The sequence below is a fragment of the Ixodes scapularis genome, unplaced genomic scaffold (genome assembly GCF_016920785.2).
Source record: "Ixodes scapularis isolate PalLabHiFi unplaced genomic scaffold, ASM1692078v2 PGA_scaffold11__112_contigs__length_91849675, whole genome shotgun sequence".
NCBI lineage: Eukaryota > Metazoa > Arthropoda > Arachnida > Ixodida > Ixodidae > Ixodes > Ixodes scapularis.
In genome coordinates, this window is record NW_024609837.1 from 88,257,153 (window position 1) to 88,274,238 (window position 17,086).

Consider the following 17,086-nt stretch of genomic DNA (forward strand, 5'->3'; position numbering starts at 1 on the left):
GTAGTGTCCCCCCTTAAAGGGGCCCTGCAATCATATTTAAGCGCCTACCTTTTATGCGGTTTCCACGTCTCTTGGGGTTCGGGCAATCCAGCGGGCACGGAAAGAGTAGCTAAATATCAGTGCGCCATATTTTAACCGGACGACACGGAAACCTTCTCCACCGACGAGGGCGACCCGCGGTACCGAAAGCGCGCAAAATTTGACGTCTTTGGTCCTGGGCTTACTACTGGTCAGAGCCACTGAAAACTTCTTTTTGGTTGAAATACAAAATATAAGTGGCGCGAACCGTTTCAATTATTTATGAAAGTAGTTTTCGTTCACTATTATAGATAAAAAAAAAGAAAGAAATGCGGTTTATAAAGTACGGAAACAAGAAATGACCCGTCGACATGCCTGCCGCCAAGCGGTAGAAAAGGCGGCGCATACTAGAAAGGAGTAGTGGGATAAGGCGCCGACACGGAAAAATCCCGGATGTACGCGGTGGCGCTTCAGTCGTATGGACAGGAGGATCCGACCGGCTCCGAGCGTTCCGAAGGCCTTCGGCGAGAGGCTTTGTCTTGCGGTTTGGCCGTTTCGCGGTATGGCAGTGCGAAGTGGCTCCCATTCTGAACTGATCTTTACCCCGTGTTTGCTCGTTCGTGGCCAATGAAGTGTCATGCTGAATTAGTGTTTAATCACGCAGCAAATGCAATTAAAGCCGCTTTGGCTGCCCGCTGCATACAGCCTATCCAGAACATGCTTTAGTGGCGCCCTCTTGCGCCGTCGACACGGAGTGCGGCGGCCGTGAGCGCTCAATGAGCTCACTATTCCTCCTCTAGTTCACGGCCACTCAAGCCAGGACCTACGACTTCATGAAGGAGGTTATTTTTTGCTTGTTTTTGTAATTCGAAATTGCCTATAACTTTTAAAATAAAGCGAATTTCGCGAAAAGAAATGTTTCACTAAGTTACTACGTTCAGTGCGCTCAGGTTCGGTGCAAATTAAAAAACAGTAAAAAGTCCTTGCAGGGCCCCTTTAAGCACCAGTCAAACGCGGTGCTTGCCTACTTCTCAAAAAAGGGTTAATTTGGAATCTACACCCTTTGCACCAACAACACCGGGATGTGCAACTCCCAGCATTTGCGAACCGGTGAATCGGCAGATGCCATCGTCTTTGGCAGAATCATCTGATGAACCCGTCAGTACTGAGCCTTCTCCATTCCTCGAAGCCGCCCATCTGAATTACCTTGGGATCTACGCTGGCAAGTCGGTAAGTGGAACTATCTTGAGATTGTTACCCTTCCGTTGTTTAAACTTGTGTGCTGAATTCACCAGATTAGATTATTTTTTTAAACTTATTTAGAGCAATGTTTTAAATGTAGTCTGGCCTTTCTCTTCGCATATTTAGGTCAATGATTTGATTAATTTTCAAGCAATTAAATTACTCGAACCTTCTATTCTTGAAACCTACCTAAATTACTTTTGCCTCTAGATAGCTGAGTTTTCTCCTCGTACTCTATAACAGTGGTTCTCAACCATCAATGTTTTGCGGACCCCTTGTGGATCAGCGGAGATGGAGGACCCTGTTCACGGTGAGGGGAGGGGCAAGGAATAGCTTAAATATAATAATGATTTAATAAATGGATATAACTAAGGGCTAGCTTGAAGTAAACCTCTCTTTTTGACATACACCCAAGAAAACTCGTCCAGAAACTTGAAAATTTCTTCTTGAAATGAGAAAAGACAACTTTTATTGCCGGGCTTGACTGATTAGGCAGGGCTTCGCGGAACCTTAGAACACCTTTGCAGACCCCCATTTGAGAACCATGGCACTATGGGGTGCACAAAACGTATTACGTAAACAGCGAACGTTCATTGCATTCAACTTTGAGCTACTGTCGTGTTTGGCAAAATGTACGTACAAGATATTAAAACGAGCTGAAATAATCATGCCACGTGAAACGTTATTGAAAAGTATAGTTGCTCCGGTTTATTTTTCAGTCATAGTTGTGAATGTTGAGGCAGTCCAAATCCCTTTCTCCAGTAATTCGTACAAGCCGAACCACCGAAAGACAAAATGCAACTTTTTAGTGACACGAGCAATTTAAACCCCCTCGATGTGTTAGCGTTTGTCTCGCAAGTAGCGTCAGATGCGTTATAATTGACCACCTATAAGCCATCTATAAGTGACAGCGGCAAGCACACAACCAGAATGGTTTCCGCCGCCGCTCGTAGGTGGCAGCAACCTTTCCCGCTATCATAGAAGAATGGATAGTTGGGTGCGTTGGTGGGAATTCATCGTAGGAAAAAGCGCGAAAAACGGACGACGATGAAAAAGAACCACACAGTGTATCGAGTACAGCTCCGCTGGCCTTCCTTCTTCACGAGAGTGGAAAGGCTGAACGTTTTAGGGAACTGCCTTATTGTTTTGTTTGAAGTAAGTCGGCCCGGGCTGGGCTCGGGCTATGCCCAGTGCCGTTTTACTATTTCTGCATGTCCGTCGATGTTATATTAAGTGTAGTCCTTCGTTCAAACACCGACTCCATGTTGGGAACGCGGAATTGCAACTAACGTGTCTTTACCCCTCTTTGGGAAGGACGTAGGGTGACTCTGTTGACGAGTTTGTGAGCGAATTTAGGACATATTTGCGCTTTTGTGTTCCGACCTTTGTGTGTTAAGGGGTGCAGTTTGCTCTTTCTATTTGTCCTTGCAGGGACAAGACTGTCAAAGAGCTTGGTTGACGAGGAAGCAGCGACGCAGCTGAACTTGATGTGAAAGGTCACCACCAATTACGACCCTGACTCAGCAGCTGAGCATCGCAAAACCAGGGCCTCGCTCGCTGGAGCCTCTGGCCACACCTGGCTCTTTCAGTCACTACCGGGTGTGACGTGCACCTGGCTTGCTATAGCTACGATACGATGCTTGCGCAAATGCGTTGGCGTCCCTGATGGTTATTGAAACGGTCTATAAACTCCCCGATAGGGAGTTTTACAAAAGTGTTTCAAAAACTCTGATAACGACCGGCATCGTATTGTTGCCGGGTGTTATTATTGGAGCGCAAATACAGTCTGCTAAAACTTTCTAGTAACGAAGCACACTAGGTATGCCATGAAAACTTAATTTTTCTCAGTCGCAACGTTTAACAGAAACTTTGGCATTCGTCGGCAGTTAGTACCAAATCATTGCCTCACTTACTTTCGAGCGTACACCTGTAGCAATGCCACTTTCATTTGATTATAATCGCAATTTTCTTGCGTGAAGTACCACTGAAGAATTTGTTGGAATAGCTTTTATGGCTTCTACAGGAATGGAAGCGTAAAAAAGTCGGAACTATACAGCTGCGAGTAACTCTACAAATCAAGCTTCGCCCACAGGAGCCGGTCTTCCATCGCTGCGCGGCGAACTTCTCCCGATTGCTCTCCGCACTCCACCACAAATCACAGATCAGTTGGAGCTGCTCCGACTGCATGGCAAGAACTCCATCAGCTCCAGATTTGCAAGCGGGATACACCCCACGAGCAAAGGATACACCCCACGAGGGTGCGCTGAGCGCTTCCGATTTAGGAGGGGGACGGTCTCATAACCCTGCAGCAATACGGCACCGGAGGACACGTGGTTGGCTTTTCCTGCTCGCATTGGGTCACAGGAGCCGTAGCTTTTTTCGTCTGCAAAGTTTAAACGACTCAACTTTCATGAAGACCCAACTTTTGCTAATTCCGCGATTTTAAAGTACTGTAATGTTCGAGAGCTAGCCCACGTAAAAGGGAATGCAAATCGGGTGAAAATACGAAGCGGGCTAACTTTTGGTTTGCAATCGAAGAAAGTTGAAAAAAATGCTAATTTTCGATTCTGTGACCTGCGAAACTTGCGATTGCAGGGAGGGGCAGTGTACCAAAGACTGCTTCCCAATCAGTAATGTTCGCTTGCCTCCCGACGTGGCTAAGTAACAACATTTCTGCCGAGGTCACCACTGGCCAGGGCCCTGCAATTACTAGAAGTGGGCTATCTTTCTATGTTTCTGAAAACTAGCAAATCCTCTCAGAAATAGGGGCTGGTTATCTTTTGGGGGTCGAGGCATCTCTCGGGTTATTACAATGATCACGAAAATTTGCGCCCACGATATAATTCCGAAACTGGCACCTTGCAAAATTACAGAATTACTGAACTTGCAAAAATCAGTGATGTGATGGCTGCGCCAATTGCGCGAAACTGTGCCAAGGGGCTAACCCTGCCTACATCCGGCTACATTTTTCCAAAATATGGGTAATCTGCACCATGCCTGCGCCAAAGGACTGGTTTTGGTCGCCTTTCAAAACCGAAACTAAACTGAGAACCGTAATTCAGCATGCGTGAGCTAGGTGGCGCAAGCGGCCGCCTGACACAAAGTACCCTGCATCAATCGTCCATCCGCTCTTGCATGGTATTTGCCGCCGTCTCGCATCTTGCGCCCTCGTCGTCTCGAAAATCTCATCTCGCGTCTTTTTAACATTTTTTCAACGATAGACGCGAGCGTGTGCGGACACTCTGACACTTTTGTGAGATGAAACGCTCGCGCCCCAGGCGGAAATCAGTCCACTTCCAGCTGGATTATGTAACTGGAAATGAGGCAGTCCAGCTGGATTGCAGCTGGACCCAGCTGGACACCGTGGTCGCGCGACGTCGGATGTTGCCGTCCTCACATCGCTGTTGATATGGCGCTTTTTAAACTTGTTCTTCGGCATTCCTGTCCTCGTTTAAATCATACTATACTACAAACATCCCGATTTAGCTCAAAGACTGCTTGTCGAAATATTGATTACCTAGGATACTCTCGGTGGCCTATGTTTTGAGAAGGACCCCGGTACGTGAAGAATCTGCCGCAAACGAAAGTTGGAGAAGAGAAGTGAGCTAAGCGCAAGAAGGCAATGTTCGCACGCTGAACCTGTTTACCGCCCTTGTTTGGCTCGAGTTCTGTCGTTCCACAAAGCGCTCTAAGAAACGATTGACCCTGGCTCGTGATCTCATGCATCGATGCATGCGCTCATGTTCTTTCTTTCTCTGTCTTTAGCTTGTACCACGCCTGCCGGCCTCGCAAGCACGCGCCGCTGGATTGTTTTTTGGTTTTTTTTGTCGAATGCTGGACAGTTACGTATTGCATACTATTTTGGGAACCAGTTGGCGACGGAGCGGAGTGGCATAATTTTGGTTTCGATTGAACAGCTGTTGTCTCCGCTGGCGTGACGAAACACGTGCCACTGCAAGCCTGCTAAAGTTGCCCCCACGTGCATTTGAACATGACTGCACGACAGAGGCATCAGCCGGGACGCTTGCAATCCATTGTTTTACGTTTGCTTACTTTTGACGAAATTCTGGCACGTCGGGAACCAGTAAAACGGTGGCAAGCATTCTTTTCGGAATTGCTCGGCAATGCCTACAACACTGTACACTAGTGGGATGTCTCAGCAGTAAAAACACAAACAGTGAGTTCAACCACAACACAACACAAAGTGCCCTTCGTTTGTCTAGCACTTAAAACAAATATTTTTTATATTTCTAAGAATATCTGCTCCAAAAGCCACTTTTGCTGCTCCAAAACACAGTTTTGGCTGCTCCAAAAGCCAGTTTTGCTGCTCCAAAACATAGTTTTGGCTGCTCCAGAAGCCACTTTTGCTGCTCCAAAACACAGTTTTGGCTGCTCCAAAATCCACTTTTGCTGCTCCAAAACACTGTTTTGGCTTCTCCAAAAGGTGCTCCGAAATGGCTTAGGCCAATCACATCACTGAAAAATTGTCTTTTAGAGTAGGAGAGGCAGAACACGCTTCTCAAATCAAGACGATTTTTTCTTAACAGAACCACGTGCCTTCTGCCACATCGACGCAAGCGAGCTACCTTGCAGGACGCCGATCGCACCCGTGGACTTCGAACAGCGATCCGCCTGCCTTCTCATCAAGTCGGATGGCCAGCGGCTGAACTCTACGCCGACCAAGGCACTCTTCCGACTCTCTGGTGCTGAACAGTATTATAGTATATCTGCGGCTACACCCAGTCTTTTTCTTGTTACCTCTTTGGTGTTGCAGACCTCTGAAATGAACCTACAGTTCTCTGCTGTTACCAGCTCCCGTTTCTGAGTGCGAATAAATATAAGTATCACCTTTGCTTGTTTGTGGATATTATATTAAAGGTTATTTGCTTTTCCATATGTTTCCATGTGTTTCCACACAGCAGCACACAGCAGAAAGAAAACAAATATATACCAATATTTCATAGCCTTCCAATCTTTCCTCATGGGTGTCGGCGGCTTTGCGCAAACGGCGTCGTCGCTGTGTCTCTGTTTTGCATTGTCACATATGGGGGTGACCACCTTTCTGCTAGCGCAAGGGTTCTCAAATTGGGTTCCGGGGAACACGGGTTCCACGAGCTGGTCTCATGGGTTCCGTGAACACCCAAATTGCAACCCCCTCCCCTCACCCTCCTCTCCTCCCTCCCTCCCTCCCTCCCCCCCCCCCCCCCCCCCCCCCCCCCCCTACGCCGCAGGCTGTGCAGCAGGACCATGCAAAGCACCTTCATCTCACTTTGTACTGACATTGCGATTGATATGGTGGGGATATATGGGAAGCGACACAAGCAAAATTGCCTACAATTGTGCATCTGTTGCTTCTCGGTCGGCAAATATGGAGGTCGGGGAGGGTTCCGCGGCAGTCTTTGAGGCTTCCTGGGGTTCCGCGAGACAAAAAAAGTTTGAGAACCCCTGTGCTAGCGAAATGCGGGACACACGGAACCGGTGGGGGGGGGTTGGAGGTGGGGGGAGGAATTTACGAGCACACACAACACGAATCGAAGCTCTGTTAACACATTCAGTGATGGAAGTGCTGCGCCAATTGCGCCAAATTGCGCCAAGGATGCGATCCTGCTACATGTAGCGCCAAATTGCCATTTTACCGAAGAATTGCGCCATGCCTGCGCGGAGATGAGATGTAGCAATAAAAAATAAAAACTGAAGTCGTATCAAGCCTAGTTCACATGCAGCGGTTTTGGCCCTAGAGCGGCGCGATTTCTGCCGTCGCGGCGCTCTAGCCAGCACCAGCAATTCAGCGGCACGAGCGCCGCGACGGCAGAAATCGCGCCGCTCTAGGGCCAAAATCGCTGCATGTGAAACCCGCTTCAGAGCGCGTGGCGGTACCGCGGTATTTTCCGCGTCGCAACTGTTTCGCAAACCGAAATTGAGAGGGCGCATTATCATCATCATCACTGAAAGGAACAACGTTAGCAACATCTGAGACCAAAGCCGCAGGGGCTAAGAGAAGAGCCATCCCACTGAGCAGCGAGTTTGTGGATGATTTCGATGTTAGCCCGCCCTGTTCCCGTGTGCTAGCTACCAGCGAAGTCAAAGCTAGCGCGAGCCCAATGCTCTGTGCATTCCTGACTCGCCCGTGGGCTCGTGCAGTGTAGGCACCGTTACGGGCTCCATGCGCGCGCTTGTAGCTTCGGCTGCGCTCGCACCGAAGCTGAAGCGATGTATAGTTGAGTTGCACCAAACTCTGGATGTAGTGCTGGTAAAGCCTCACCGTCCTTTTCGGAGCACAAAGCACTGCGCGACTCGCGCGACTGCGGTGTCTGCTCCGCGGGTGTCGCTTCTCTGCAGCGCGTTGGTGCATGCCAAGGAGCGCACTCAACGGGTTAACTCGCCGTGATCCGATCGTGACTTCGCCAGCGCATCGAAAATGAATCGGAATTTTATAAGCGAATATCAGATACCGCAATATTGGAAGCTGCTGCCCGAAAGACAACTCTAATCTAAACTAAAACATTCCACACATTCCATTTAGTTTTATCAGCCTGCACCTTAAAAGAAGTGCAGGCTGACAAAACTAAATTTCCTGTACCGTCAGAACTCAGTGTGACATATTTAATTGTATTTTTTTATCTGACGAGCAGATAAACTTTATTTAAAAAAAAAAATTTTTTTTTGTGAGTTTACTTTGTTGAATTTTATATATCCTGTCTTAAAAAGGCGACAGGCGATGTGTTCCAATAATAGAGATGGGTTTTATGTAGCTATGCAGCATTATTTCATTTTCAAGTAATATGCCAACATATGCCGGACCCCGCTCCAAAAGCGCCACTACCTGCTCCAAAACAACATTTTGCCTGCTACAAGGCCTGCTCCATAAGGTCAAATGGCACTTCCATCACTGCACATTTAATATCTTGCGCTGTTTATACACCCGCGAATTGCATTGCGATAACTACTCTAAAATCATTTTCACTCTCGGGGATATATCTTCATGTTATTAAATGTGTCGAAGTTGAAAGTTTAAAAATCAACTGCAGCAGAACCCAGTGCATCAAATGAAATTAAGAGGCAGTAAATCTCTTTCGGGTATTCAGCCTGGTCCTACGCACATTTTTAACATTATATTCTCTTTTTCGACCGCTGTGAGTTGCAGGCTTTTTAAAACAAAAAAAAACATTTAGTTACACTTTTTCATTAACACAACGATATAAAAATAATTAAAGCACTTTATATTTAAAATTTATTTTGGCAAGCAATTTTCTCTCACAATATTTTGCCACCAATTTGAGAGGCACAACGGTGCATGCGCGTCGGTTCTCCTGCAAGAACGACGGTCGCTTCCCGCTATGCTTGGATAGAAAATGGCGTACGATTGCGATTCATACAATTCCCAGCGACCCCCGCGCTTCTCCAAGCCCCGTTGTTGGGCAGCACCATGAGTTGCAGAGGGAATTTTAAGACAGTCTGAAATGCGGGACATTTAGAAGATAGGGAATTTCTCGCGGGACACGAGCCCTCAATGTGGGACAGTCCCGCGATTTGCGGGACGGGTGGTCACCCTAGTCTCATATGTTGTCCCCTGCACGGTCACTCGATCCCCTCCTCTCCTGTGGCGCGTCATTGGGAGCTTGCCAGGAGACACCTTCTCTCTTGTAAGAGGGAAAGTGGACAAACGGAGCAAAAGAGTACAACTGGAACCGCGCCGCCACCTCGCAATGCCAGTCCACTCTATGGCTGTCCAAACAAAAGACAACTGTATGCATCGGGGAAACAATAGACTTAAAATTTGTTTTTACTTTCGCATCCTATCCCAACTGGTAATGTCCCATTCTCAATTTTGTATTCTATTCCAACTGCTAGCGACACATCCGCGCAAGGTTGCGGATTCCTGCGATGCACAGTGGGCCGATAAACCGCATGGGGCACAACTCTCTGCGGTGAAACGAAGTGATGTTGGCGTGCTGTGTGCAGGTACTCGCGCCTGTTCCGTCTGCTGATTGGGGTGCAGCGAGGCCAGACCGCGCTTCAGGATTGCTGGCTGCTTCAGGGCAAGCTGGGACGAAGCAGGGGCGCTGCATGTCCCCTGATGGACCACATGATGCACCTCCGCTCGCACATGGCACACCTGCTGGACTGCCTGCAGTACTATCTGCAGGTGAGTAGCTGAGCTCTACAGTTAGCTGTTCAGGCGTTTCTTTTTGTTTATTCATCTATTGCGCTTAAATTTGGTTTGCTAATATATTTCTCGGTGGCACTTCCATATATGAAACTAGTTTGCATATAGCTGCGCTAGATCCTGACTTATCAATAAATTCAATTTTAATTGGGTCCTCCTTGCGGTTCGTTAGCGTAAAATTCTTCCCAATGTATCAGGAAATTTTTCTGGATTTGCATTCACCGAGACAACCTTTGTGCGGTGATGCTATATTAAGCCTAATTTATTTATATTGTGACCAAGTTGCACAAAATGGGAAGCTATATCTTTCAAGAACTACCGTAAAATGCCGTGCAAGCGCCCACTCAAACTTTGGAGATAATCGCAAAAAAGCGGGGGATGGGTGCTTGTCCGGTCATCAATTTTACATATAAATTATGGGGATTCCTCTGGTCTCCCTTCCCTGACGGCTATGATAACGGCCGCGGGTCGGAACGCTCGGCCTCCTTCGCCGTGAGCTCCGACCTGTTCGTGAGGCGGAGGGCCGCCTGGCTTGGGGGGCCTTCCTCTCACTCTCTCCCGGGCGACCCCTTTCCGTTCCCCCGCTCGGATGCGGATCATTTCTGACAGGCGAGGAGGTTTCGCCTCTTGTTTTCCCGCTTTGGGGAAAGGGACTCGTCCGGGTGACCGCGAAAGAGATAGGACGTATGTCGGCGACTTCTCCGATGTTTCCTCGGTCTTGGCTCTCCGGAACCCCGCATCTGGCCAAGTAAGGACCTTTTCTTACCTCGCCGGCGCAGGGAGCATTTTGGATGGGAGCATTGTTGTTCATTTCAAAAAGGGTTATAATAAATGTTCTTGAACTCTGTCCTTACTCTGGTAAGTATGTGTCTTCTCTTCCGCTATATTCGAGAGAGTAAGACAAGGTAGACGATTATTGGCACCGACAGAGGTAATTAATCGAACCGACCCACGGTAATGTAGCCCTAAACGTTTGTCTATATTGCCGCGGAGATGTGGGGACCGCGGGCTGTTGGACGGCTCCTTTGAGATCGCCGCCGCTGTTGAGACAACCCTTTGGTTCCTCTATCGGTACCTGTGTTGGTAGCAAGATCCCACAAAATGTACTGTGCATGTTTTGTCAGATCTTACAAATTTGGGAATTGGCACTTAGTGTGTAATGGGCAGATGTGCGGTATTCTACGATAGTTGATTAAAAATATATCGCAAAAAGCAACAAGAATAGCATCATTGCACAAGGCATGTCTTGCTGAATGCAAATCTATAAATATGATGCCATCCCAAGAATTTACTTGCTCTGCCATTTTCATTTCATTATTTTTTGTACATATAATCTCCATTGCATGCATAGCCTTTTTCATGCCTTTGTAATGCACATAGCGTTCATCACTTTACAGGTAGCCTTTGCTTTGCACTTCTAAGGTAAAATGGAAGTATCATGGCAGAGACCTCCGTGGATTCAGGGTCAGATTTGACGGGTCAGTTTTGAAAAGAATGCCCTGAAACAAATATATAACGTGGCAAAGTAAATAAGAAAAACAAATGAACAAACAAATCTTTGCAGTAATAATAACAGTAATTTGGACATATCAAAGGTGCTAGGAGGGAAAGGGGACCACTTTCTTGCTCTGCAACTAGCTACAGTGTACTATGCATGAGTGAGGCAATGTTAATAAAATATGCCTCTGTACAGGCAAGTGCCACAAGCTATGAACTCTTCTGGCACTTCGTGGCTTCACCAGATGAAACATCAACACTGCTAAATGTTTCACCACATTAAACATCAGCATCTCTAGATCTTGATGTGTTATGTTGTGGAGGACGCTGATTTTTGACCTAACGTAAAGTGTCTGTGGATGAAACATCTAGGGACTGCCCCTAGTGGTGCAGTGACATGTCCGGTCGTTTCCAGGTGGATGTGATAGAGATCCAGCTCGTGCGGCTGTTGCAGCAAATAGGGCAGACGCGCGACTTCGAGGCCATCCAGCACGCCCACCACAGCTTCCTGGCCTCCCTGCTGTTCAACAGCCTCATTGTGATCAATCCCGTGAGACCGTGGAACAGTCCTTGTTCTCTCTGCAGATCTGCAGTACAAGTTTTGCCTACTCTGCTTTAGTCTGTTGCAACAAAAGATTTGTGGTAGAAGCTCCACCTATAGCGTATGCTTCCTGCACTCGATAACAGTTTCTAAATGCTTAGCATTTTAGAGCCAGCTCTTAAGGCCCATTCACACTCTTGCGACCTCTTAGAACCGAGCGCCTTGGAACCTCTTAATATCTCTTACGAGAGGAAACACTGGCGCCATCTATTGGGTAGCAGTGTAAACTTGGTGGTCCGGAATATTTTCTATTTCTTGTGCGCATTATCCTTCTCTTGACTCGAAAAACTTTCGTCAACGTTATAAATGAGCCTTCCTCGTAGGTATTACGCACATTTTACCTCGGAAATCGCAGAAATGCAGTTCCAGGGTCACAGCATAGATGGCACCAGTGTGCCAGTGTGTTCTCTCATCCTAAGAAAGTATTAGGAGGCTTCAACAGGGTCTTGTCTCTCTCGGTCGCACTCGGTTGCAAGTGTGTGAACAGGCCTTTAGTGTTCTGGGTCATCCCACGCCAAACGATCCAGTCCCAAATTCGATCCTCACGAATTTGGTCTAAAAAATTTGTATGTGTTATTGGTGATGTAAAAGTAGCTTTTCAGAGATATTTTGGCTATAATTTTTTTTTATTTCCTTTCCCTGAAGGGAAAACAAAGTATATCTTAAAAAATAAGACAAATTTGTTATTGTTTCGTAAATTAAACTGTCTATGTTAAAAATATAGCAAAATACTCAGTTTTCAAAAAAATAAAATGCATACTCCACGGTTATTAATAGTATAGAAGCCACACAACAAACAAGCAAAGTTAGAAATAAAAAGTTATTTTTTAAAAGCGAAAAAAGTAATTTTAGAATTTGGTCCTTTGCCAGTTTTGGAAATATATTACAAACTACCCGTCTAATCGCTTCCGTACATGTACGACAAGACCGTCAAAGGGTAAATAATGTGTCCCCCTTTTTTTTTTGTTGCACAGGCTCACGAATGCCTACGTAGGATCTTGGGCTTGTGCCAGTCTCTGTGTCAGCTGTTCCCACGGACCAACTGCCCTTTCACCCAGAGGCAGTTTTCTCAGTTTGAGTCTGTGGCTAAGGTGAGTATGTCTCAACATGGCAGTGTATGTAGACTACCTGAATCTGCTTTGTGACCCTTTTATTTTTAATGCGAAACTCCACTCTAACAGGAGCAAAACTCAGGTTCCATGTTCATGGTATCGTGCGATTTAGGGTGCAAAATCACGGTGTCGCACGACCTCCGTGTCCAATGATCGTAGTGTTTCGCGACACAGTGTCACGCAACCATGTCTCTTGATGCCGGGTGACATGACACCACACGATTAATGAGTGTGCCGATAAAAAAAGGCAATGAAAAGCCACCTTTTCTCATAGTTTGCAATTCTGCCTACGACCGTTCGATTGATTGCTGTATACCGATCGGTGGTGTTCATCACGTGTTCGCAATATTAAAACATTCTTTCAAAAAGATGGGTGGGAGAATCTTGAAGATTCATCCACCCGCCTTTTTTCTCTCGATTATCACCCGCAGAAAGGTGGGTGTCCGTGCAGGCTATTGCGTCGTGCTTTGCGTCATCTTCTTGGGGTTGCGGAAGTCCCTGGTGTTATTGCTCAATGGCTGCTGTAAACGCCTCTATGGTCACAAAACTTATGCAGAGAGTAAGCTCGCGCCGAAGAACTCCGGAATCGTGGGCTCAATCCCCGGCCGGGCCCATTTCGGTCCACATGAGCGTCGGACTGGTGTGCAGTGGCGTATTGCAGACCGCTCAATGCACATTAAGGACCCCTGGCTGGCGGGTACCGCACTAGCTACATTTCTTGTCTACGGCATACTCGCCCTACTCTGTTTCACGCTAAGTCTGACCGCAGTCAATGAGCAGTGCCAAAAGTGCATCGTCACACCGCTCTTTGTCTGCTATTGCCAGTTAAACCACTCGTGCACAGTGAATGCACTGGGATCCGGTGTGCTTTTCTGGGTGCGATTGGTAACGCGCAAAGACAAAGAGCAGCGTGACGACGCACTCGACGCCGCCTCATTGATTCCGTCGGATTGAAACGAAGTACCGTAGACGCCTGTCGGGGTTGACCGATCTCCCGCGGTCCAAACCTATGCACGACGCAAATTCTCCCCTTGCTGCCGTCGCAGGACTTTGAGGTGCAGCAGAAGCTGCTGACGACCATCCTGTCGGGACTTCGGGATCACCTGTCGGACTCGCAGCTCCCTCAGCTGCTGGTGCGGCTGGACCACGGACGCGTCTGCTCGGGCTGCGTCAGCCTGAGGGCACGAGCCTCCTCGTGAGCGTCCGTTTGTTTCGACGTACCCGACGTGGTCGAGATTCGTCGAGTCAATAAATCATTCTCAGATCTCTTTCTCGACTCAAACACACTCTGGCGACATACTTTCGGCTCGAAATCGTGCCGGACGCCATGATAATGAACTTTCGCTCTGTGTCTTTCTGTGCATGGAGGCAGTGTTTTTCAGCTTGATCAAGTTATTTTGCGTCGCAATTGACCGCATCAGCGAGAGTAGTCTGGTATGTAACAGAGCATCATCGGCTGGTGCTCTATTTTTTCGCATTGCATACATATTAGTCCTGTGCAAAGTGTGGATTGAGTTCAAAGCGAATAGTGGTTTTAGCCGAATATTTTCTATTCGAATATCGAATAGTTTTTTCACGCCTTTCACTACCATTGCATCATGCTTAGACAAAAACCCAGCTAAACTCTTGAATGCTGTTCCACTTGTTCATTTATAAACTAAGATTAATCAATATATATTTATGAACTGTAGCCTCAGAAGCTCTGATGTCCTGGAATGGCAAATAAACAACTGATTTGACATAAAATGAAGTGAAATGAATGAACTTTAATACACCATTCACAGTTTCCATTTATCTTCCGATACAGCCGGAACGCGTGCACCATCCCGCTTTGAATGTATGCTTTTCTTCCAAGCACGCAATTGCAATCAGCTGGCACCACCCAAGAATATGATCCACTAGCTCAGCTCTAACAAGTAGTAGTGTTTATCGCGGCGGGTTAACCCCATTGAGTGCTCTTATTACCAAGCACCGATGTAATGCAGAAAAGGAACACTTCCAGAGCTCGCTTCTGCAAGATCTCGACTCTCTTAAACCAGCTTCCAGAGCCCTTTCTTTTACTCGGTGATTTTAACGCACATAGTACCCTCTGGGGAAGTGATCATACAGATACACGTGGAAAGATAATCGAATCCATATTATTTTCACAGTCATTATGCATTTTTAATACTGGCCATCCTACATATTTTAGCCCTCCATCCTTGTCATCTACGTGCATCGATCTTTCTATTGGTCTTTCTTTCCATATTCTCACTGCAGCGTCACTCTCAATCCCTCGGTCATCTGGACAGCTCCCTAGACAACCGAAGCCATGGTGGGATGAAGACTGTAAAGAGGGTCGCAAACAGCAAAACAACGCTTGGAGTGTTCTAAGACGTTATCCAACTCGGGATAACCTGATATCTTTCCGAAAAATGAAAGCCCGTGCTAGGTACATTCGTCGGAAAGCGAAACGCGAGAGCTGACAAAAATATGCGTCCTCTATCAATAGTAGTACTTCTTCCAAGGAAGTATGGGACAGGATTCATAAAGTAAATGGCTCATATCATGCCACTTCTTTCCACGAATGGAAAATGTCCAAGCAATCTTGAAGAGCAGGGCAACATCCTTGGCAAGCATTTTGAATTTATTTCCAGCTTGCAGCATTACTCGCCTGCTTTTCTGCAACATAAAAGGAAAGCTGAAAGTATGGCACTGAAAATATCCGGTGGTGAACGCGAAGCTTATAATGCCCCCTTTACCTTACGCGAACTGAACATAGTGCTCCAAAACTCTAAGTCATCGGCTCCTGGTCCAGATGGTATTCATTATTATATGCTTCAACGTCTCCATCCTTCCACACTTAATATTGTTTTATACCTTTTTAATCGTATTTGGTTTGAGGGCTACTTTCCATTGGACTGGAGAATGGCAACAATCATACCCATACTCAAGCGCGGTAAGGATCCATCCTGTGCGGCTAGTTATAGGCCTATCACTTTGACTAGCTGCTTTGGAAAGACTCTTGAACGAATAATTAATAGAAGATTGATGTATTTCCTTGTATCGTTCGTCTCGGTCCACTCTTGACCATTTAGTACGGCTGGAGACAGTCGTAGGTGAGGCCTTCTTTCATCGACAACATTGCCTATCTGTATTTTTCGACCTCAAAAAAGCCTACGATACAGCCTGGCGTTTTGGTACACTGAGGGACTTGTATGATATGGGTATCCGTGGTCGAATGCTTCGTACCATTGAGAGCTACCTCAGCGGGCGCACCTTTCGTGTTCAGATAGGAACAGCTTTATCTAGAGTGTTTGTCCAGGAAAATGGCGTTCCTCAGGGAGGCGTTCTTAGTGTCACTTTGTTTATTGTCAAAATGAACTCCCTCGCATTGGCTATTCCCCCATCGGTGCAATATTCACTCTATGTAGACGACCTTCAGATCTCTGTGTCGTCTTGCAATCTGTCACTGTGTGAGCGACGAATTCAGCTGACCATCAATAAGCTATCAATCTGGGCCAATCAAAATGGGTTTAAGTTTTCCTCAGATAAAACAGTTTGTGTGTGCTTTTCTCGGAAATGCGGACTACTTCCAGAACCTGTTCTTGCACTAAACAATGCCACAGTTTCTGTGAAGCCTGAGCACGAGTTTCTGGGTCTTACATTTGACAGCAAACTAACCTTTGGTGCTCATATTAAGCATCTAAGATTAAAAGCTCACAAATCACTTGCATTCTTAAAGTCCTGTCCCACCGATCCTGGGGTTCTGACCGGACGTGCCTTTTGAGGATATATCGCTCAATAGTGCGATCACGACTGGACTATGGCAGTATTGTTTATGGTTCAGCTAGGCCTTCCAGTCTAAAAATGCTCGACCCTATCCATCATCTTGGGTTGCGATTGGCGACGAGTGCCTTTCGCACGTCTCCTGTGCCAAGTCTGTATGCAGAGCCCAACGAGCTGTCTCTTGAGAAGAGAAGATTTTCAGTGGGCTTTATGTATTCCCTGAGAGCCAGGTCCATCTCTGATCACCCTGCGCGAATGGCTGTGGAAGACATGCGCTCTGAAAGGGTGTTTCAAAACAAAGCCACAATTGTGCCTCCCTTCTTTGAGATTGAAAAGTGCCAGTGAGAACATGGGACTCGATTGGAGGCCCCCGGTAGTGCAGTCTACTGTTGCGGAGCACCTTGGGAGCACCCTGTCATTAAGTGTGACCTTTCACTCACGAGGTACAAGAAACCTGATACTCCTAATGGTGTGTTTCCTCAGGAATTTTTTGCACTGCAAAGTCAGTATTCCGAATATGTAAGCTTCTACACAGATGGTACAAAGACGGAATCTGCTGCTGGGTGTTCCATGATTGGCCCAACAGTTCAACTTGTTAGGCGAATCAACTCCTCTGCTTCCATTTTTACAGCAGAGCTCTATGGTCTGCTTCTTGATAAAAAGCTCTCGCTCCATCGTATA

The 17,086-nt window shown here is 46.8% G+C and overlaps 1 protein-coding gene across 4 annotated transcripts in view; it reads left to right on the plus strand.

Moving 5' to 3' along the window:
- LOC8036583 (gamma-tubulin complex component 4) overlaps window positions 1–13,905 on the plus strand; it is a 105,065-nt gene extending 91,160 nt beyond the window's left edge. For all 4 annotated transcript variants that reach the window (XM_029992795.3, XM_029992796.3, XM_029992797.3 and 1 more), the window contains exons 12-15: window positions 9,223–9,406; window positions 11,340–11,474; window positions 12,500–12,616; window positions 13,684–13,905. In XM_029992795.3, coding sequence (XP_029848655.2) covers window positions 9,223–9,406; window positions 11,340–11,474; window positions 12,500–12,616; window positions 13,684–13,836 — 589 coding nt within the window. In that variant the 3' untranslated portion in view covers window positions 13,837–13,905. The remainder of the gene's footprint in view (window positions 1–9,222; window positions 9,407–11,339; window positions 11,475–12,499; window positions 12,617–13,683) is intronic.
- Window positions 13,906–17,086: the final 3,181 nt, after the last annotated feature.